The 22,925-nt window shown below is 41.7% G+C and overlaps 1 protein-coding gene and 1 long non-coding RNA gene across 2 annotated transcripts in view; one reads left to right on the top strand and one right to left on the bottom strand.

The window, feature by feature from the left end:
• CATSPER3 (cation channel sperm associated 3) overlaps nucleotides 1–7,339 on the top strand; it is a 31,256-nt gene extending 23,917 nt beyond the window's left edge. Inside the window, exons 6-8 of the mRNA XM_083600029.1 lie at nucleotides 364–483; nucleotides 4,523–4,680; nucleotides 7,064–7,339. Of these exons, the coding sequence (XP_083456155.1) occupies nucleotides 364–483; nucleotides 4,523–4,680; nucleotides 7,064–7,160 (375 nt within the window). The 3' untranslated portion in view covers nucleotides 7,161–7,339. The remainder of the gene's footprint in view (nucleotides 1–363; nucleotides 484–4,522; nucleotides 4,681–7,063) is intronic.
• LOC310756303 lies at nucleotides 3,037–4,516 on the bottom strand. The gene is made up of 2 exons (XR_014544791.1): nucleotides 4,039–4,516; nucleotides 3,037–3,429 (listed from the first exon to the last, which is right to left on the bottom strand). It is a non-coding gene; the product is annotated as an uncharacterized lncRNA (long non-coding RNA).
• Nucleotides 7,340–22,925: the final 15,586 nt, after the last annotated feature.

Genomic DNA, 22,925 nt, shown 5'->3' with positions numbered 1-22,925 from the left:
CGGGATCCAAGGTACAACTATATAAACAATTACTTCAAATATATTGATGCTGTTACTTCTGCAGAATGATATATCACTACTTTGGCATGAAGTACAAGGGATATGGTTATGAGCTGGGCTGCTCTACTATACAAAGTATCTAGAACAGTTTGTCTACCAGTAATAAATGCTGATTAATGGGATATCCAAGGCAGAGGATCACCTTGGCTCTGTACTTAAGGAGGCAGTGAAGGGTGTAAGGAGAGGGATTACACATACCTTATTCTTTTACTGGTTGAGAAAATAAAATTTCCTGACGATGTAGTAAATGAACAGGAGCTTTGTCTCAAGATATTGTATCACCCTTTGTTTCGATACAACCAGGGGACAACTGATGAATATGAGCAAAAGCTTAAAGCAGAAAGGCATGCTGCTCTGATGGCAAAAAAGCAGTCCATTCTGAAAAGACAACAGGACGAAATAAAGGCATTACTGAATCAGCAGGTTAGCACATAATAATGTTACGTTGCATTAAGGGCATACTTTTTAGTAGATGATTCCCATTCAGTTAGGTAAAGGGACCCCTGACCATTAGGTCCAGTCGTGGCCGACTCTGGGGTTGTGGCGCTCATCTCGCTTTACTGGCTGAGGGAGCCGGCCTACAGCTTCCGGGTCATGTGGCCAGCATGACTAAGCTGCTTCTTTCTTTTTTTTCCAAATGAGTTTTTATTGGTTTATCATTATATATACATATAAACAAATACAAAGTATAATACATAAATTACATGTGTCATATCCAGTCCATGAATCATACATATATTACATAGTTGTTTTAAGCTCCACCGAGCCTTAGACTTCCCTCCACTCCTTTGGTAAGTATCAGATAAATTCTGGAATCACGTATTTTATCTCCTTTACTTATTAGTCGTTCACTGTTAGAGTTATTCCAGTCCTGCCAGTGTCGTCAAAGTTCTACAATTAGTTCTTATATACGTCAAATATTTGTTCCAATTGTCATGAAATTTCTGTTCGTCCTGGTCCCTTAATCTTCCTGTTATTTTAGCTAGCTCAACATAGTTTATCATCTTGACTTGCCAGTCACTTATAGTAGGTATTACCTCCATTTTCCAGTTTTGTGCTAACATGGTTCTTGCGGCCGTTGTGGCATATAAAAATAGATTTTTATCTTCTTTTTTAATTTCTTTGCCAGTTATTCCTAGCAGGAAGGCTTCAGGCTTTTTGGGAAAAGTATATTTCAAATTTTTTTAAAGCTCATTGTAAATCAGTTCCCAAAAGCCTTTCACCTTATTGCATGTCCACCACATATGGTAGAAGTCACCTTCTACCTCTCCGCATTTCCAGCATTTCTTATTCTTCAATCTATAAATCTTAGCTAACTTCACTGACGTGAGATACCACCTATAAATCATTTTCCAAAGGTTCTCCCTCAATGCCGTACACGCCGTGAACTTCATATTAACATTCCACAGTTCATGCCACATTACAAAATCAATATTGTGACCAATATCCATGGCCCATTTGGTCATAGCCTCCTTCACCTCTTCGTCTTTTGTGTACCAGTCCAATACGAGATCATACATCCTAGACAAAGTTTTATTTTTACCTTTTATAACTTCCACATTAAATTTAAAAAAAATCTAAATGACTAAGCTGCTTCTGGTGAACCAAAGCTGCGCACAGAAATGCTGTTTACCTTCCCGCCAGAGAGGTACCTATTTATCTACTTGCACTTGGACGTGCTTTCAAACTGCTAGGTTGGCAGGAGCAGGGACCGAGCAACAGGAGCTCACCCCATTGCGGGGATTTGAACTGCCGACCTTCTGATTGGCAAGCCCAAGAGGCTCAGTGGTTTAACCCACAGCACCATTCAGTTAGTCTCCATTAATTCACAAAGAATGAATAACCGACCAAGAAAATAACCCACCTGTGGAGAATTTTAAAAGTAAACCAAATTGTAGATTTCCATGTCATTTAATGCTCAGACTGAAGTTGTTCATTTAGCTTATAAAGTGGGAAAGCTACAGCTGTGCTCCACTCTCTGGGCCACGGAGCCCAACGCTGTACAGAATATTGGGTCCAGAGAGAACATTATACCTACCTTTCAAGCTATAAAATCTAAATAGACTATTGAAATTGTCCGAGCATATTTAAGTGTTAGTCTTGTAGCTGGTTAGGGCTCGGATTGTTACATCTCCTGATGAACAAGCTGTGGCTTATTAATTTTAGTTAATAGGCTTTTTGACCGCTTTTAAGACAATATTGCATCGCAAAGCAGATATACAACTACATATCCATAAAACCCAAGAACAAAACTATTTAAAACAATGCAGATATCCAGTTCTATTCCCAAAATATACTAGTTTGCATACCAGAAAAGAAATGGCTTACCTAACTCTGAAGAACAGCATTCATTATCCTAGATTGAAAAATGGTTATTAAGGCCTGTTTAAAATTAACGAGGGATGGAACCTTGGGCATCTGTGGCAGAGAGCAAGGAAGGCAAGCCCCTCTGCCGCTGGATGAACTGTAGTATCCAATTCCCAGCTTTTATTTTTATTTTTTCCTGTTTCAGGCATCTGTAAAACCCGAGATGTGATGCAACATGTGTTTTCCTTTGTTTTGTGAGAAACTAACCTGCTCCTACCTCTAGGGGTTTTTGGCCAATGAATGAAGTCATAGCAGTGACTGACATTTAAGAAACCAGATCTAGACAATTAGACAAAGAGAAGGCTAGCTACCACCACTAAGTCTCCAGAACTACCAGAAATGGTAGACCTCTTATCTCATGCTAATTATGTATGTTTATTTATCCCCTGCCCCGCACATGAAACATTCCTGCAGATGCCCATGGATAGAACTTGCCTCACTTGGAATCAAGTTCCATAAATTGGGAAGTGTATTTCTTAAGCTTTCTTATAATTTATACATACACATCCCTTACTCACACATTCTCTCATATCTTCATATGCAACGGAGTTCCGTTAACCCTTTTTGAAATCTGAAGGATCCTACACAGGGCTTTTTTTCCGACTGGAACTCAGTTCTGGCACCTCTCAAGTGGACACCATTGCCATTAATAAGAGAACAAGGGAGGCATGCATGGTGAGATCCAGGCACCTCTTTTTCTAGAAAAAAAGCACAGATCCTACAGATTTTGGAAGGCATGCAGAAAGGGGGCCATGCAGGGATGCGAGGAGCTCTTTGGGAAACATGGTGCTCAGCAACTTACTAGATGTCTATGACTCCTCCCTGACAAAACCCAAACAGTCTCAGTAATGGAATATGGACAGACTTTGTAAAGTTTCTAAAGGGCTACCCATATGGTGCCCTTTTTAAATCCCACAAAACTTCTCCCAGAAATTCAAGGGTAAGATGGACCAGTCCTGATCTGGATGTGACTTCTGTTACTTTAAAACATAGGTGGGGCACCTCATAGACGGGGATTATTTCCATATGTGGTGGACCTGTGATAAGGTTAAAAAATTTTGGGAATCAATCTATAATGAACTCAAAAAAATATTTAGGTATACCTTCCCCAAAAGACCGGAAGAGTGTCTATTAGGTTTAATAGGAGCAGAAATTAAAATGCGAGACCAAAATCTATTTATGTATGCTACGGCTGCTGCAAGAACCCTCTTGGCCCAAAGATGGAAAACACAAGACATACCAACCATCCAGGAGTGGCAGGTGAAGTTGACAGAATATGCAGAACTTGCCAAATTGTCAGGGAGGATCCGGGACCAGGAAGATCAAAGATACCAAAATAATTGGAGTAAATTTATTGACTACTTAAAGAAGAATTGCAAAGAGGTTAAGACACTAGCAGGATTGACACAATACCTCCAATGTACTATAGTATTATTGTGAGAATGATGTGCGCGATAGAAAGGGGTCAAATATACCAATTGTTGGGAGGGAGGGAAGTCGCGACTCGGCAGAGTCAAAGGGAATGTATGGTATTATTATGGTTTGTTGGAAAAGATTATGTAAGGAAAACAATAAAAATTTACTTTTAAAAAAACAACATAGGTGGGGCACCTCAAGCCTGAGGGCCACATACAGCCCTCAAGTTATCACTGTCTGGCCCGCAGAACATTCTCCAGGCTACACTCCTCCCAGGCCACCTTTTGTACCCTGAATGCTTGTGCCTGACTAGAATGTGCTCTTGAACTTGATAATGCCTCGTGCTTGTCTCTATGGAGGACATATAGGGGATATGTTTGTGTGTGTAGAAACTCGCTTCCCATTCAAAGGTAAGCATTCACATTTGCTGCTCTGCCTCCTTTCCCCTCTGGCCCTGCCCATCACTGCCACATGGGTACCAGAAGGTTGTCCCCTGGGCTGAAAAATGTCCCAACCCTACACCTCTGCCTGCTTTAAAACATCAAAAAACTCACCCCCTTTCCAATGTTGCTTTTTTGACTTTTGTGGAAGTTTTTGGGAGTATAACCAGCTCTGTGAAGCCACTGGCATTAAACCGGTTGCGCTGGCATTAAACTGGTTGCTTGTCTTTTCACACCAGAAATCAACAGAATATCGAACCTTTGATGAAATGGTGGAAAGCTTCAAGAAAACCCTGTTTCACACAGATCCCATGATCTTAGAAGATTTTTGTTGCAGCCTGCCGTTCATCGATCTATATTTGTCATCTTTGGATCGTCAGGACGCCACAATTTATAAGTATGCAACACTTCCTAAGTCAACCATTATAAGAGTTTGATCACGTTCATATTAATAGTTATTTCACTGCAGCCAATGCTAATTATTTTAAATCCGTAACACTCCTTAACTCCTGTAATGTTTGTACTGAGATCTAACAGAAAGGGTCTTTTAAAGTGTGTGGCATTTTCCCCTAAATACTGTGAAGTTAATGAATTCTAAATGTTGGTGGGAAATGGTATGATTGAATGCTTCCAAGGGGGCAAAAGCATTCCTTGCATGTAGAAAGCTAGAACTTCAAGAAGATGGGTTCTGGGATAATCTTCCCAATCTTTCCAAATGCAAGGAATTTTTGAAATGGAAGGCAGTCTAGTGTTTGAAATGGTCTTGCCATAGGAGAGGTGTAAAACATGTTTTTTTTGTGTTTGAATCATGTTTAACAGCTTTCTGATTATTTCAAATGTGTAAAAATTGCAAGAACAGAAGCTTCCCAGTCAGGGTATTTCTGTTCAAAACAAGGAATGAATGAAAAAGTGCATTGTAGACTCTTGTTCCTAGCAAGTGCATGAACAATATAGAAGGCACAGCTTCCTGAATAAGCCATACAAAAATACCTTAATACTGGCCATTTAGAGTTAGAAGAACAAAGCTTTGGAGATGATTAAAGATCACACTTGAATATTTAGTCACATTTTAAACTCTGTTTTGCCAACTGATACATATGGATCTTGTGATAATTTGTTCCTACTGATGAAAATGTGGCAGGCCTTTGGAGGAGACTTAAGAGGCTGAATGTAAGAAGCCACTGGGGCTGTTTCTTGCACCTTGGAAACATTGCTTCCAGGATCCAAAAATCTGTGATCGTGTAAATCTGTGTGTGATGAATGCTATATTGTTCTTTATTTTAAAATAATTCTAAGCTGCTTTTATATTTAAGAAAATGCATCAACTGACTTGCTAAAACAACAATAATATAACTCAAAGCAGCAGAAAGAAGCAATAAATAAAATTTTAGACTGAGGGGATCAATATATAAACTCTCACCATCCATACAATACATCTGCTTTGTATGAAGAAGGTCTAAGGTTCCATCCCTGGCATCTCTAGGTAGGACCGGGAAACATTCCTGTCTGAAACCCCGAAAAGCCGTTGCCAGTCAATGTAGACAATACCAAAAAACATGGACCAATGTGAAGAGGTCCCAAATGCCCTCTCCGAATTGAGTACAGTGGTACCTTGGGTTACATATGCTTCAGGTTACATATGCTTCAGGTTGCAGACTCCGCTAACCCAGAAATATTACCTCGGGTTAAGAACTTTGCTTCAGGATGAGAACAGAAATCGGGCAGCGGTGGCAGCGGGAGGCCCCATTAGCGAAAGTGGTACCTCAGGTTAAGAACAGTTTCAGGTTAAGAATGGACCTCCGGAATGAATTAAGTACTTAACCCGAGGTACCACTGTAAATGGACAGTAAAAAGGGAAAGGCAGTTCAATGTAAGCAAGTGTAAATTGAAGCATGCTGGGGAGGAGGAATCCCAATGAGGTCTGAACTGATGGTGACTGACTAGGAACAAGGCTTGGGGTTGTAGCTCAATGAAGATATTGACCAAGTGTACAGCGGCAGCAGTGAAAAAAGCAAATTCCATGTTAGGGAACGTTAGGAAAGGGACTGAAAAGAAAACTTCTATGGTCGTAATTCTGTTATACAAATCTAATGCACAACAGCACTTGGAATATTGTGCTCCCTTCTGGTTGCCTCACCTAAAAAATAAAAATACCGTGGAGTTGGAAAAAGTCCATAAAGGACAACCCAAATGATTGAGGGAATGGAGAAACTTCCTTATGAGGAAAGGTTACAGCATCTGGGACTTTAGGCTTAGAGAAAAGGATAGTGAAGGGTGACCTGATAGAAGTTTATTAAAAGTGGCTAGAGGAACTTTTTCTCCCTCTCTCCTAACATGATAAGTCCTGGACATCCAGTGAGGCTGAATGCTGGAAGATTCAGGATAGATAAACGAAAACACTTCTTCCCACAGTTAAACTATGGAACTTGCACCTGCAGGAGGCAGTCATAGCTACTAACTTGGATGGCCTTAGAAGAGGATCAGATAAATTCATGGGGCATCAAGACTGTCAACAGCTACTAGCCATGATGTCTATGCTCTACCTCTGTTGTCCGAGGCAGTGTGCCTCTGAAGTGGTTGCTGGGAATTGCAGTGAGGGGAGAGGGCTCTTGTGTCTGGGTCCTGCTTGCGGGTTTCACCACAGGCCACTTTGAGAACAGAATGCTGGATTAGATGGGCCACGGGTCCAGTGACCCAGCAGGCTGTTCTTATGTTCTCAAGACCTGTTGTTGCATCATGAAATGATCACTGCATGTGTTTTGCTTGTTTTCTCATTCCAGGCTGCAAAAATTGTATTATGAAATCATTGCTGTTTTGACTAATATGCTGCAAGAAGCAGATGAAAAGCCTTTGCAGAGCTTGCAGACTCATAGGTGAAGACCTGAGTTTCCTGCTACCTAACGAAAAAGTGTTTTTTCCCCATTTGAAAAATCTCGTGCACACTCCTTAGCAATTAGCAAAATGAATGGAAGACCTTCCAGCAGAGCTAGAGTTTTACTTTCTTTGTATTCACATCTTAGGAAATATAAACGTAATTTGGCTGCTTTGCTAATGCATCTTTGTGTTTGCGGCTGTATCTCTTTCCATCTTTATAGGCTTAGGTCAAACTGTTAGATCATATCGTGTGATTTTTCCTGAGGCCATGTGGTAGCTTTCAACTGGTAAACCCAGATGGGTTGCAAACTAATGGAGTCATTCTGTGTGTGCAGGAGAGTTTTTTGGTTGCTGTGGGGAAGGGGAAGGATCCCATGATTGTGTGCAATTTTGTTTCTCACGGCACAGAGCTCAAACAAGGGCCTCAGCCATGACCACCACCTATAGCAGCCTTCTTCAACATCTACTGCCTTCCAGATGTTTTGGACTACAAGTCCCATCAGCTCCAGTCAGCATGGGCCACAGTCAGGGATGGTGGGACGTCTACCCCAAAACAACTGGAAGGCACCAGGTTGGGGAAGACTTACTCAACTCAAAGGGCACATATGAACAATTGGAGTGCATAGTAGAATTTGGGTTCCTGAATGCATGTTGTCTCTTGAAACTTCACTTAAGCTGGTGCACATTTGATTTACTATTTGCCCAGTTGACATGGGTTGGGCACTGATGTGAATGGTTACATTCTGGATTCTTGGTGCCACAATGGAGATGATTATGTCAACACAGTTGGAGCCATGAATTGCCCTCAAGGTGAGATGCTTCACTTCTGTGACTTCCTCAACATACATGTATATTTTCTGGAACTTTCAAGGTAAATAATTCTGTGGATATATTCACATTCATTTAAAGGGAAAACATGCACACACACACACATATACATCCATTTCAACTTTATCAGGTTATTTCTCAAATAACAGCCAGTCTTGGGTTTCCAATATCTCAAATCTCCATACTTTGCATCTGATTACTAATGAAGATTTCATGCTTCAGAAACAACAGCTTATGTTGTAAGATTCTGTAAAGGCTGGGATCCTTTGTGTTTGTTTATACAAGAGAATTCTGTTTCCTTGGAGGCTGGTGGAAGCAACTCAGTCTTAATGTAGTGTATACGCAGGGGCCTATACCATATCTATTCCAAACGTATCCTTTATCCCACAAGGAAAATGTGTGCAGCATATTTAGAGCGGGGATGGTGAATGTGATACCCTGCAGATGCTGTTGAACTCCCAACTCTCATCAGCCCCCGCCAACATGGTCTATAGTCAGAAATTATGGGAGTTGTCATCCATAATATCTGGAGGGCACCAAGTTGGGCTACTCCTGGGTTACAGCAAGCGCTACTGCAAAGAAAGAGTCTAGCTGATATACTGTGACTTCCCAGCTATCTTGAGAGGCAATGCTATACTTGGAAGGGAACCCACTGAAACACATGCTTGGGATTATACACTTAGCCATTTTGGACAAGATGGAAAAGATTCTCTTTAGTGATTAAGTCCATTATTTTGGAGCCATGGGACACAAAGCCCATTCACACAAAGGATGTATCAGATGGTGAGCATATGCCCTTCTTGAATTAGCCCCAAACTATGAGAAACAGCCTAGAGACACTGTTGGATGGAGAACTGTTCCGTTCTTGAAGTATTTTGAGAATTTCATGGATGGAATTTCCCTCCCAAGGGGGGGAAAAGGTGATAATATTTGGTGCTGAGTTTTCTGACTCGCGTATCATTTTTATTTTACAGCTGCGAAGCACTTTATGATTATATGTAGTGGATTGGTGTATAATATTACAAAAAGAACCACTTGAAAAATGTCCTTTATAATAGTAAGTGGTTAGACTGGGTTACCCTATGCCTTTTTAGTAGTAAAATAAATTAGAAACAGACGTGTACAGTATCTAATTCTAGGCTCAAAAATGTTTGAAAAATGATGCTCATAAAGAAAAACTATTGACACTTTCTGAGAGAGATATGGGCTGACTTTAAATATATATAACAGAGCAAGTTGAGTTATCCTTCTGCAGTTATTTTTCTGAGTACAACTCACTCCACCAGACTGGGTATTGGTTTGCACACACAGCTAAATCATTTTGGGGCTAGTTCTTCCATTGTCAACAACAAATTCCTCTCCATGGACCATTAGTTTTGAGAGGCTATTTCATATATCAGTATCACACAGTGAACATATTTTGTGTTATGTATTAGCTACACACACACAGTTTGCATTGGAGAGTAGGCATTAAAGTGTCTAAATTCCACTGGAGAATGTAGCCTAATCACTCAGTACAATTATTTGCATTGCTTTTGATCACAGCCCCTAAGTAAGATATAGAAACAACCCAAACCTTGCACACCACCCTTGAGAATTTCACAACATTTTTCCTCGTCTTTGATAATTTTTAATGGATTTTTTTCTTTTCATTGGTGATGGACACTTTCTCTCTCTCTCTCGCTCTCTCTCCACATACACACACAGACGTCCCAATCCTGATGCACAGAGCAGGCTATTTTTGAAATATTTATATCCTGCCTGTCAGCTTTACTTTTCGAAGTGACATACCCTTAGAATCTATACAATCATAAAACTAAACACAAAAAGACAATAATAAAAAATGAACACCATAAAAATTATAAACAAAGAGCAGCAGCATGCAACAACATCCAATGAGAGCTTGAAGTGTGTTGAAAGCCAATATGCATACACTTAAAAGGTCCTAAACAACAACAAAACCCTGCGCAAGTAGTAGCTTCTGGTATTTGAGAATCTTTCTGCTGAAAAGATGGTTGGCAATGCCAGCACTGATAGAGCTCTCTCACTTGTGTGTACAGAAATGAGGTGACTGGAATCAGTTTCCTTACTTCAGGAGAGCTGAACAGAACTGTCCTTAACAGCACTGAGCACAGGTATTTAGTGGGTACCTGTTGTTTACCCCTTGCAGCATCTCTTTATATGAAAGTGGCCCGATAAATGGAAGCCTGTTCTCCAACACACAGATCTCCCTTGCTGGGTCAGACCTACAGTGCCATTCTGTAGAACTTTTCAACTTCAAAGGTTTTAAGGACAAATCCATCTGCATGTGCCCATTCCCTACCATTTACTTTCAGATAGACGTTTCCAACCGCAAACAGAAGCTCCTCATAAAAGCCCTAGAGCGGAACCAACCATACAAGTTCCTACTAAATTTGGTTTTCATGTTGTCATTTGTAGCAATGTAATGTTTTACGAAGAACACTTCCTCAAACTTCCGCAGCATAATGAAAACATATGTGGATCTAGAAGACAATATGTGACCGTTTTCATGGAGAGATTATATCGAAACCTCATTTTTCCCCCGTTGACAGTTATATGGGCCACATTTCAGCGAGACTTAACAAATGGGGAAGAATGCTATTAAGCATAAAACTTCTCACTTTTACTGTGGCCATGTACATGCTAGATGGAATAATTTATGATTTAATAATTTTTAATTATCTGAAATAATATGAAAGATGCAACAAATGAGATACACTATATAATTAAATGATAAATTATGATTTATTTGGACTGTTGTTGTTTAGTCGTTTAGTCGTATCCGACTCTTTGTGACCCCATGGACCAGAGCACACCAGGCACTCCTGTCTTCCACTGCCTCCCGCAGTTTGGTCAAACTCATGTTGGTAGCTTCGAGAACACTGTCCACTCATCTCGTCCTCTGTCGTCTCCTTCTCCTTGTGCCCTCAATCTTTCCCAACATCAGGGTCTTTTCCAGGGAGTTTTCTCTTCTCATGAGGTGGCCAAAGTATTGGAACCTCAGCTTCACGATCTGTCCTTCCAGTGAGCACTCAGGGCTGATTTCCTTCAGAATGGATAGGTTTGATCTTCTTGCAGTCCATGGGACTCTCAAGAGTCTCCTCCAGCACCATAATTCAAAAGCATCAATTCTTCGGTGATCAGTCTTCTTTATGGTCCAGCTTTCACTTCCATACATCACGACTGGGAAAACCATGGCTTTAACTATCCGAACCTTTGTCGGCAAGGTGATGTCTCTGCTTTTTAAGATGCTGTCTAGGTTGGTCTTTGCTTTTCTCCTAAGAAGCAGGCATCTTTTAATTTTGTGACTGCTGTCACCATCTGCAGTGGTCTTATTTGGACTAGTGTTAAATTAAATATTGTATTGCCTAGTTTGTGTTGATTGTTGACTAACTTTGGAGTTTGCCAGAGCATAGATAACTAAACATCTGAGGGTGGTGGAACTATCAAGTGGGGCCCTTCTGCTAATTTTACCAAACAAGAGAATCTGTAGGGAAAGAGCTGGTTTCTCAGATAGTCTGAGCACCTTAGAAGAAGAAGAAGAGTTTGGATTTGATATCCCGCCTTTCACTCCCCTTCAGGATTCTCAAAGTGGCTAACATTCTCCTTTCCCTTCCTCCCCCACAACAAACACTCTGTGAGATGAGTGGGGCTGAGAGACTTCAAAGAAGTGTGACTAGCCCAAGGTCACCCAGCAGCTGCATGTGGAGGAGCAGAGACGCGAACCCGGTTCCCCAGATTACGAGACTACCGCTCTTAACCACTACACCACACTGGCTCTTAAATTAGGCCCAGAATGAAGTGGCAAACAATGCAGTTCTTTTAGAACAGATTTGCCTAACCTCTGTTATATGAGTTTGACATGGAACCCTGGTTGGGTCCAATTTAAGTATGCCTGGAAAAAAGACCCAGTGGACTCAGTGGAACTTACTTCTGAGTAGGATTGTGTTGTACAGGGCTGAACAGAAATGTACTCCCAAAATTGGGCGGTAAAATGGGGTGTGTGTGTGATTAGATAGCAATAGGTGAAATTCTACAACAGTTGTTCTTAGAAAATTCTCCACAAATACTCCTCTGCAGAGGAAAATGTTATACCTGGAATTAAATATTCATCGCTTATGTAGTGTCAGAGAAAAATTAGAAGATGCCTATCAAATTCTGGGAGATAAAAGACTAGGAGTAAGCATGCCCTCCAGCTAATATGTTCCTGCGAGATAAAAAGACAAACTACAAAAAATATGTGTCTGATGTCTGAGATCTGGTCTAGACATTACTTTCACAATAGCCCTGTGTTGCATTTCCATTAGGGGACTGGATCATGGTGGGGATAGGGGGAGGGGGAATGGGAACAAGTGCAGGGTACTAAAAAGTGGAGGGAGCCTCCATGGAAACAAAAGGCTTCCTGTTTCAGACAGGGTAGATCAAAAATAGTTTGAAACTAGGAGATAGGAAAGGGGAACCAGAACGCAGATCTTTTCAACTGGATGAATATTAACTCCCTGCTCGCCCCAGCTTGTATGGCCATCTGTTACAAGCATTTGTGCACACCTTGATCAGAAGACTCAAAACCAGTTTTACTACTCTGTTGCACAGCAGGTTCTTGTACTTATAAAGCAGCTCTTAATTACTTCCAAAGTTACTTAGCAAGGTAATGTTGGTTTTGTCACTCTACTTTCCATACCTTTTGGGGTGGAGGTGGGATGCCTTTAGATGCTATATATGCAAGCCCTTTCTATCCAGGCAAGTGACCGATTGGGGGACTTTCTTAGCAGAAGTGTTAATATTTTGAAGTATGCTCTTATACCCTTGAATCCTGAACCTCCAGATATAAAAAATATAAATGAATATGCTGAAAAGCAGGAAGGTTAAGGGACATATAAGACTTGGGGGGGCAGCTTTTAAGTGTGCTTAATAACTTTCCTGGAGAACAGATGTTCTCAGCATCTCCAGTCCTTGCAAGAATAAGGCTAGTTATTCACCCATCTGTATGGAAGGAAGGGCTATGGCTTCAACTTAGGAAGCTGCCTTATACCAAGTGACACTATTGGTCCATCTAGCTCAGTGTTGTGTACACTGATTGGCAGTAGCTCTCCAGCGTTTCAGACAGGGGTCTATCATATGGTTACCAGATTTTTTCCCATGAATCCGGGGACACTTTTTTTTTTGAAGCTGAGTAGCAAGAGGGAGTCAATATTGGGGGTGGTGAGGCAAAAGACCCTGGGCACAAGTACACATGCATATTGTATAAAGGTGCAAAGCCCTTCTTTCACACCCTCTCAAACATAAATGCGCAGAGACTGCATCCATGCACACCCTGCATCCATGACTCCCAAGCCTTCTTTGATCTCCTTCCCCCTTCCCCCTTCATTTTGACAGATCAGGGGAGGCTTGGGAGTCACGGGCGCAGGGCATGCCATTGCCCAGGAAGGGCCAGCTTGGTAGTGCAGTTAGCTCTGGCTGGCTTCAGGAGCTGCTTGCTGCCGTGGCGCAGGAAAAAAGCCAGCCAGAGCCAACTGCACTAACAGGCTGGCTCCAGGCTGATGAGGCTGCCACTGCCATGTTTCCGGGGGACAGATTTGCAAATCTGGGGACATTCTGGGGACGGATTTTGTCTGGGGACAGATTTGCAAATCCAGGGACTGTCCCTGGGAACCAGGGACATCTGGTAACTCTAGTCTATCACAGCCCAACCTGGAAATGCCAGGGACTGAACCTAGGATCTTCTGCATGCATCCCACTGAGCTACAATCCTTCCCAAAGACCACATGTCTCACTAAACTTTCATGCCCTACCTTAAGAATTAATTAAACTGTGCATTCAAGTAAGGGTTTTGAATAGCCAGAGGTTGGTGAGCTTGCTTTAGTTCAGAGGCAGGGAGCCTGTGGCCCTCCAGACATTTGACTCCTACTCCCATCAGCTCCAGCCTGCATGACCAATGGGAAGTCTACCAATATTTGGAGGCCATAGGTCTGTTGTACATAATAGCAGTTTCCCTGCCCATGACACTTGCCTATTAAGATAGACCGGTGTGAGAAATCCATAATGATGTAAATTGTGAGTGTGTGCAGAACTTCAAATGCTGAAAATATTCATATTTGAGGCACGAGATGCAGTGTGATAAAACACACGTACATTTATGACGTTGTAATGTCAAAATGCATGCAGAGAACTGCAGAGAGATGTTTGGTTGTCATGTACAAACTTTTATCTAGTCTAATGGCTGAGGAGGTTTCCTTAAAAGGCATTAATGGACAGCAGATGTTCTTCAATGACTTTTGATTTCGGGTGGCTGCTGGGTTTGATGCACCAGACCCGCTTGGCAGGGGTCCTTGAGGAAAATAGGCAGCACCTTCAAGGCTATGCTGTTTGCTACTGGGGACTTGAGCTTGCTTCTAATTCGGCAGTGACTGTGTAATTGCAAATAAAGTGTCATCACAGATACACCAATACTTTCCTTCAAAAGGAAGCTGCCCCTGTAAAAGGCTGCAACCTTTAAACTTTCTACTGTAGTGGCTCCCAAAGTCCTCTACCTCCCCGCCCGCCATCAGACCATTTGAAAATGGCTGAATGTCTTGGCAGACCACTTCATGGTTTCTCTGCCTAGTGTTCAGCAATCGTAATGTGCTGTATTAGGTTATATATGGATGAATTCTAATTTTAATACAGTATAATACATTAAGAAACAAAGCATGCAATAAAAATATAATTAAAAATAAATGTGAATATTTTTCGATGTGGACTACTCTTCTTTTTTATAAACTGACAACAACTCCCACCCTGAGCCACTCTTTCGCATGCTCTGTCTCTTAGCTTCTTCCTCCTTTTCTCACTGCTTCCTTCATTCCCATGCATTGATTCTCCACTCCACTGAACTACCTTTTCAGCCTCTTTTCCTCACTCACGACCTTTTCCCATCTTACTGCTGGCACCAAACGTATTCCTCTAAACAAGGCAGAGTCTCATCCTCCACCAACACTTTTGGTTGGTCCTGTTCACCTTTTGGGCAGACCCCTGAGTCCTAAGAATGATGGAGCAGTTGCTGTGAACACTGTTCTTCAAACACACATAACCCCTCTGTACCCACCACTCCAGAGTCATGGACCACCTGAATAAAGCTCATGGACCACTTATGGTCCATAGACCACACTTTGGGAACCCCTGTGTGGATCGTGAAAGCATATATTCTGAAATGACTATTTTAAAAAAATTATTTGGCAGAGTCAGCCATCCGTTTCCCATAGGAAGTGGTATCACTTGTTAATGTGAAACAAATGTCTTCCCCCCTCCTTCTGTGTCACATACTGCCTCTCTCTGCAACTCTTGAGAATAAAAAAAAAGTTCCCACAAATTCTCAGTACCAAGTAATTTTCCATTCCTCACAGTTGAGACGTTTCTAATTCCATTTGCTTATGCTCTACGGGAGCTTCTAACAGTGGTTTCAGGTGTCTGTTCAAATCTGCCACCTGGTTTCATTAATGGTGCTGTGTGCTAACAGAGTGACAGGTGTTACCTGCTTAAGCACTGACTTCAGTTCCTAGGGCATCCTGAGTTTTCCTTGGAGGCCTTCCTTCAAAAATATTATTCTACTTAGTGTCAAAGATCTATTGATATCCCAGTCAAAAGGAATATGAAAAATAAATCAGAACACTGATATTCCTTGAAACATGTCCATTCAGTGCAACAGTTAGCGTTACTATGTCAGATTTACACAGCAGATTATGTAGATGATTGAAGGCATTCTGGCATTACTGGATGGTAAGCATTATTGTAGGTTACTGTTAAATTTGATCCAACTGAAATAAGTTTGTTGTTACTCTGTGTTTACAAAGTGAATGCAAAATGACAAAGGTTTTGCGTTTTTTTAAGCCAAAATGTGAGGTGGGGGAGAAAGCAATTTAAGGGGAAATATTCACTTGGGATATGAAATACATCAGTCTTCCCAAATGGGCAAATATTTATTTGATGTCTAATAGTTATAGGCTGTAGCTCATCCCTGGCTATTCAACATGTAGAAAGAAAAGAAAAGAAAAGAACTCAGAACTAATAAGAAACACTACAAACCTATATAAAGCACTTTATCTCAAACATCGAAAAACAGAGTATATTTTTATGAGTTACAAATAGATCCAATGATAAGTGATACAGAAAGGAGTTTTAGTAGAGGCTTTATAAGGCTAAAATGTCCTGCTGGAAGAGGAATATGATATCTGCCATTAGAATAGAAATGTGTGTGGGAAAAGTTGTTGGCATAATCAGTGCAGGATGGAAAATAGCCCCAAATATTCTAAGAAGTGTCATAAATGAATTGTGCTTCCTGTTTTTGTGAGAGTACTATTGAACTTCTTTCATGCTTATGGGCTCCCATAGGCATCAGTTTGGTCACAGTGAGAACAGAATGATGGAGCACATGGGCAACAACAGTCTTCTCTGTCAATGGCAGGATGCCTTGGGTTCATCTGTTATCTTCTCTGGATTAAACCTCATGTTTTGTTTCCATCATTATATTCATGCTAACATCAGTCCTAGAGCTAATTGGACTGATAACAAATCTGTGTTACGAACGTGGGCTCAAGGTAGCCTTAATGTGAGCATTGTTGTTTGCTGCTTTGAACAAACCAAACAGCCCTGGGTACTCTCACATTCAGAGAGGGTGGGAGTGTACAATATCCAAAGAACTAAATAAAGCAGAAATAAATGTATAAAGTGAGATGCTGTTGAAACAGAAGGACATTAAGATGGAAGAAGATGAAGGCTCAGCCTCTGGTAAATCAAGCTTTGGAACAACATCAAAAATCTGGAAAACCTGTTTATCAGAGTCAAAAGTGAGATAGCTACACACACCTTGAGCAGTGGCCTTGCTTTCATTTTGCCTTCAACTGTGTCTCAAAAAACAGCGACTCCAAAACAGACGATGCTCTGAATCCAGCCTCAATCTGAATGGAACCTGTGGAGCAAGTAACTTGTGCATGATTAATTCTAGATTCCATACCTCTTGGATCCAGGCCATTACACCTGTGAAATCATGACTTTCCATATTTCCTCAGCTGGAAGAGATAATTAACATAAGAGACTACAAAACATTTCACTGCAGTATAATTATGTGCCATTAGAATGTAATTAAATGCTTATGTGGAGAAACCCAGCCTTCTAGTTTTAAACCCTCTTTCAGACTTCAGCCAGACGAAATGGAGATTATGTTGGGATGGCATGAGGACAGTCTGGGAATAGGTATTCAGCCAGTTCAGGGTAGGTTTTCACTCCCCTTTAAGGAACAATTCATAATTTGGTAGTGCTGCTTGGTCATGTTTGCTCCTCAATAAAAGGGGGTCGCTCTATCCAGGAATGATGCTGCTGTTCTTCTTCTTCACAGCTGTGGCTAGTGCATCAACAGCATCCTTTCCTGGTAAAGGCAGATCTGGCCACAGTTATGTGTGTCATAGCTACCTACAGGTTATAGTAATGAAAGTTATTCTTTGTGGAGCTGTCTTTGAAAAGACTCCAGAAACCTTTGTTGACAAAAATCATAGTTGCTATACTGCAATAGGAGTTCACATTCAGGTTCATGTAACAGGTTGTACCAACTTCCATTTGGCTTCCAATTTGCTTCTGGGCCTCATTCTAAGTGCTTGTCTTAGCCTTTACAAGCAGAAGTGGGGAGGCTGTGGTCTTTGTGTTCAACACAGACAATGGTCATGGGTGTTGAGGTTTGTAGTCCAGCAACATCCGGATTTGGGACCTAGATACCTGAATGACTGCCTCAGCTGTCATGTTTTTTGCTCTTCAGAGGAAGTTTGGCCCCTGCCCCCTGTTACATATCCCGTCTCCATCTAAGCTGCAGTTGGTGAGCAACAAGGGGTAGGGTTTTCTCAGTCATGGTGCCCAAAAGTTCTGGAGCGTCTTGCCTCAAGAAATTGGGGTAGCCCTTTCCTCCTGCTTTTAGCCCCCAATTAAAAACATTCTTTTTTAGGTACACCTTCCAATGATTTGTTTTATTGGGGGTCATAATGGTTGTTTTCTGTTTTTAATGGTGTTATTGCCACTATGCACTGCCTGTGCTTTTTAGGTGAGTTTCAGCTTTTGATGAATTGTTATTTTAAATAGCTTTTGTTACTGTTGTTAGGGGTCTTAGAGGCTCCACTAAGGATCTGAAAAGTGAGGCATCAATAGATAAAATAGAGCATACGAACCAATACCTTGCATACACAGAAAGCTATTTTAGCTACAGGTGCCTGCACAATGCTACCCATAATTATATAAAATTACCAGAAACCACCCCCTGATTTCTAAGCATCGTATTACTTATATAGCCTGTCCACAGTTATCCTTGCTCTGGTAACATCCCATTTGGATTACTATAATGTGTTGCATATGGGGCTGCCTTTGAAACCTGCTCAGAAGCTTCAGTTGGTGCAAAAAATAAATACTGTTCCTCAATTGCTGGCTGGGATTGGGCAGGTTCAGATTGGGGTCTTGCCAGTTCTGAAGGAGCTGCACTAGTTCCTGGTTCACTTCCAGACACATATGTTGTATATTTATGCATTTTTTAAATATTTTGTGCTTTGATATATTTTAGTGTATCGTGATTTAAAACTGTTGAAAGCCCCCCTAAGTGGAGTGGGTAGACATTTTAAATACTGTATTTTTCACTCTATAGGACGCACCGGCTCATAGGATGCACCTGACCATAGGTGCGTTCTAAATCAAGGTGCGTTCAAGGTGCATTCACCCAAAGCCTCCGGAGCACAGTGGGAGTTCCCGCTGCGCTCTGAAGGCTTTAGGTGGCTACCATCCCCAAGCTAGAACAGTGAGACCATCTCGCTGTTCTGGCTTCGGGGACAGCCTTTGTAGCCTCTGCATGGCAGCGGGGTGAAGGCACCCCACTGCCCTGCAGAGGCTTTGCGTGCAGCCATCCCCAAGCTAAAAGAGCTAGACGGAGCGCTCTGTCTCGCTCTTCTGGCTTGGGAACAGCCTTTCTAGCCTCTGCAGGGCAGCGAGGTGCCTTCACCCCGCTGCCCTGCAGAGGCTTTGCGCGCAGCCATCCCCAAGCTAGAACAGCGAGACGGAGCGCTCCACAGCGCTCCATCTCCCTGTTCTGGCTTTGGGCTTAGCCGCGCAGCCTGCATTCGCCCTATAGGACGCACACACATTTCCCCTTAATTTTTGGAGGGGAAAAGGTGCGTCCTATAGAGCGAAAAATACGGTAAATAAAACTCACAGTGCTGGTACTGACCAATTGAAGCCCTTTGTGGCTTAGGACTAGTGTTGCTGAAGGACACTTCTTCCCATATGAACCTACCAAGGTGCAGAGATCTGCCTCAGAAGCCCTTCTTTAGGTCCCCTTGTTTTGGAGGTAAGATGGATGGTGACCTCCAGACGGGTTTTTTTTCCGTAGTGATGGCATCAGTTGCCCAATCTTTAGAATGCCTTTCCTGGGGAGAATGATCTGGCACTAGTTTAATAGTCTTTTCAGTGCTGGATGAATAATTTTTTTGTTTTCCAAAGCTGATAACATGCCATTTTAATGGAGTGTATATCTTTCTGGTTCTGTATTTATTTTGCATTTGGCATTAATATATCAGGTTACATAGTGAAGCATAGATCCGGTTACAAATAAGTAAATAAGAAAGTTGTATATTTATTTATTTATGCCATGAGCATAAATCGAAGCTTAGGTTTTTTTAACACACACACACACACACACACACACACACACACACATGTAAATAGTTTAATATGCCAATGAACAATCTTAATCCATACAAGTATATAACAGTACATAGAACAACAGCTTCAAAACACACATTACATAAACTCAGCTAAGATTAAATAGATTTCATTCATAATAGCATAGTGATTTTTTAAAAAAATGTACATTAGTTTTAGAAGAATAATACAACAAACATGAGGTTGCTGTATTTTGAAGAGCAAAAAAGAGGTTACATTTGCCAACTTCTACTTTTAACTATGGAGCGCTATGAGGACTCTACCCATGAAAAAGAGGACGTTTCCTGGAAAAAGAGGAAAGATATTACAAACATTGACATGACTTGAGTCCCCCCTTTCCCCTTCTCCCCTTGCAAAACTCAAACTTAGCCCATGGATACAAATGCATACAAAAGAAGAAGAAAAAAGGTGACTTTCAAGTGACATGAAAACATCAGTGCATAGATTCCTATGGGTTTTTGACAGCCTGTTACCATGTTCTGGGTGGTAGCATATGAAATAAAATTAGACCAGGTGTTGTGAAATTTCATAAATAGTGTTATATACCAGTGGTGCAACAAATGCAATCTTATTCCCAATCAGGCATTCAGTTGTGGATTTAGTTTTATAGAGGGCAGCATTGAGCACTGGTGTATACTATGCACAGCTTCATTTCTTGCCTCCATGCAAAATCAAATCCTCATATGTCTTAAAACTAATGGAGCGACCACTATTCATGCATAGGCACAGTAGAATACACACCACCTTCTGCTGCTCCTGGGGTTACGGACATTTTGTAGCTTTGCCACATTCCATGTTGGTCAGGGCTGGTCCATGGATACTGGTCTGTCATGAATTAGCAAGACTCAGCTGTAGTGGGGAAACTTTCGGGGTGCCATCTCGCCCTCAGGATTGTGGGTGACCACCACCACAATGGGGCTTATTCCCAGGTAAATTGTTATAGGATTGTAGGCTTAGTTTGTTAAATATACATTAAGTTTTCAAGATAAAAACAACACTTTAAATTGTGCTCAGAAGCAGACCACCTGTGCCCTACACTGCAATAGCACCATCTGGATGTTACTACAGTACGGATCATCCTCCATCAGAATGGCCAAGACTATTTCGGGAGCAGAAGTGTGCCAGGTTGAGATGGATCCCAATAATGGCTTCTAAAAATGCCTAGAGTTGCCTGGTAACAGTGTGAGAGGTGTGTCTGCTTTCAGGTCATGTTATGAATAGAAAAAGCTTGTTTAATTAGTGTTGAGATCAGTCCGACTAATAATTTTGGATCCTGCAGCACCTCATGGGTTGCAAAGTCAGGTCAAGGCTTTAAACCGGAGATGGGGAACCTGTGGCTCTCACAGATGTTCTTGGACTACAATTCCAATAATCCCTGATCACTGAATGGGTTGATGGGAGATGGATTCTAATAGCACCTGGAGGGCCACAGGTTCCCCACCCCTCTTATAAACAATGATCATTGTCTTCATTCAAGATGTTGACATTGTTCCATCAAACAGTGTAAGAAAAACAGATGTTGCGTTGCTGTTGCCTTCGGTGAGATTCTGAGAATTGCTTAAGGGGTTTTACATGCTCAACAGCAAGAAGAGAAGGACCTTCCAGGCTCTCTCCACCACAGGAACCCTTCAAAACCCACAACAATTTCACTCTGCCAGAGTCAGTTGAGGATGTTCTATCACATCCCTGATATTTAGGGGTGGTGTGTGTTCCTGTGGCTTTGAAGCATGGGACCTGTGTGAAGTGTGATGGGGAAATAAGGGAGAGGTGGCAGAAATTTTACAAGCCACATACTGGATGAAAACCAGAGGCTTAGCAGAGAGGAAGGAGTCCTTGCAAAGTGATAAATAGTTAATACATTTTTAACGCTGATGAGCTACAGGCAGGAACTGCAACTGTGTGGTTAATGGGCAACAGCAGGTGGAACAGGTGAATCCCAGGCCAGTGTATCGTGTCCAATGAGCCATGAAAGGCACCTGGACGATATTGTTCTAGAGTCAGAGAGCTGCCCCTTGCTACGAAGGTGTTTGTTGGACTGGTCATTATCCAAAATCACTTCCAAAAGAAGGCAGACAGCTTCTGACAAGCAGGCTGAGGCAGAATAAGTGAAGAGAGCACGGGGGCATTGTGTGGAATGCTACAGACCAAGCGCTGATCTGGGAATGCTCATGTGTAATTTAGCTGTTTAAAGGTTAAACATTCTTTATTGGCCCTTGACCTGCTGTCAGTCATCTCAAGTTAGTTGCGGCTGAACTAAATTGCAACAACCTTATCGGGAGGAACTCCATGTCCCACTAACAATTATGGGAAAGAAACCCACATCATTTGGCTGTTTTGAGTGGTCATTCCTATTACTATATTAGTTGTAAACTTTGAGGCAAGATTTCTGTTTTGTGTACTTGGATTTTGCCAGATAGCACAGTTCCAGAACTCACATTATGTGAAAATTTGCCTGATACTCAACTGGCATCCTGGTGAAGTGGATACACTTGTGATTGGATAGGTGCAAAATTGCATACTCTTGACAGGTTAGTGTGCCTCATGTAGCAGACATCTCATGATGATAGCAGGTCTAGCCCACATGGACAGTGGGGAGAGTGAGGTGAAGCTATGGGTCAGAAATGTCTTAGCCATGACAGATATTGCTTTGCATTGGTCTATCATGGGTTGGTGGAGGGTCCACATTTGTGTGACTTGAGCCTGAGGGAGGTCCTCATCAAATTCAAACTGCTTCAACCTCTCGGCTCATAGTCATTTCTTGTTTTTGTCCCAGTGAATTACAACACTCCAGGAAGCCTCTCTCGTTTAGCTGTTCACAGGGCGCAGACCGAGCAGGGGCCTGAGGAAACTGTTTCCCTTGTTAAAATAAAGGCATTAGTTTAATATGTACCAGGAGAGGATAGGGAGTTCTCTTGTTAAATGTTTACCAATCAAATCCTGATGAGGACTTGCTTAGAGTAATTCGGCTTTAAGCTGTGGCCTGTCATTCTTGGCAAGCATTCTCACAGGGCCATGCAGACCAATTATCAAGGTTGGAGGCAAGCACAGCATTAATACTTAGACTGTAGTATCTTTGCCTAGTAGCAAATACCACTTTAAAATGGGTGAACCATGATAAATACAGATATTTTCACTCTATCTATAGAATATCTGTAGCTCTTCACTTTTGAAGACTTATATCTGAAGATATAGACA

The sequence above is a fragment of the Podarcis filfolensis genome (genome assembly GCF_964270895.1).
Source record: "Podarcis filfolensis genome assembly, chromosome: 2".
In the NCBI taxonomy this organism is placed as follows: Eukaryota; Metazoa; Chordata; class Lepidosauria; order Squamata; family Lacertidae; genus Podarcis; species Podarcis filfolensis.
This window is presented reverse-complemented; position numbering and strand designations above follow the sequence as displayed.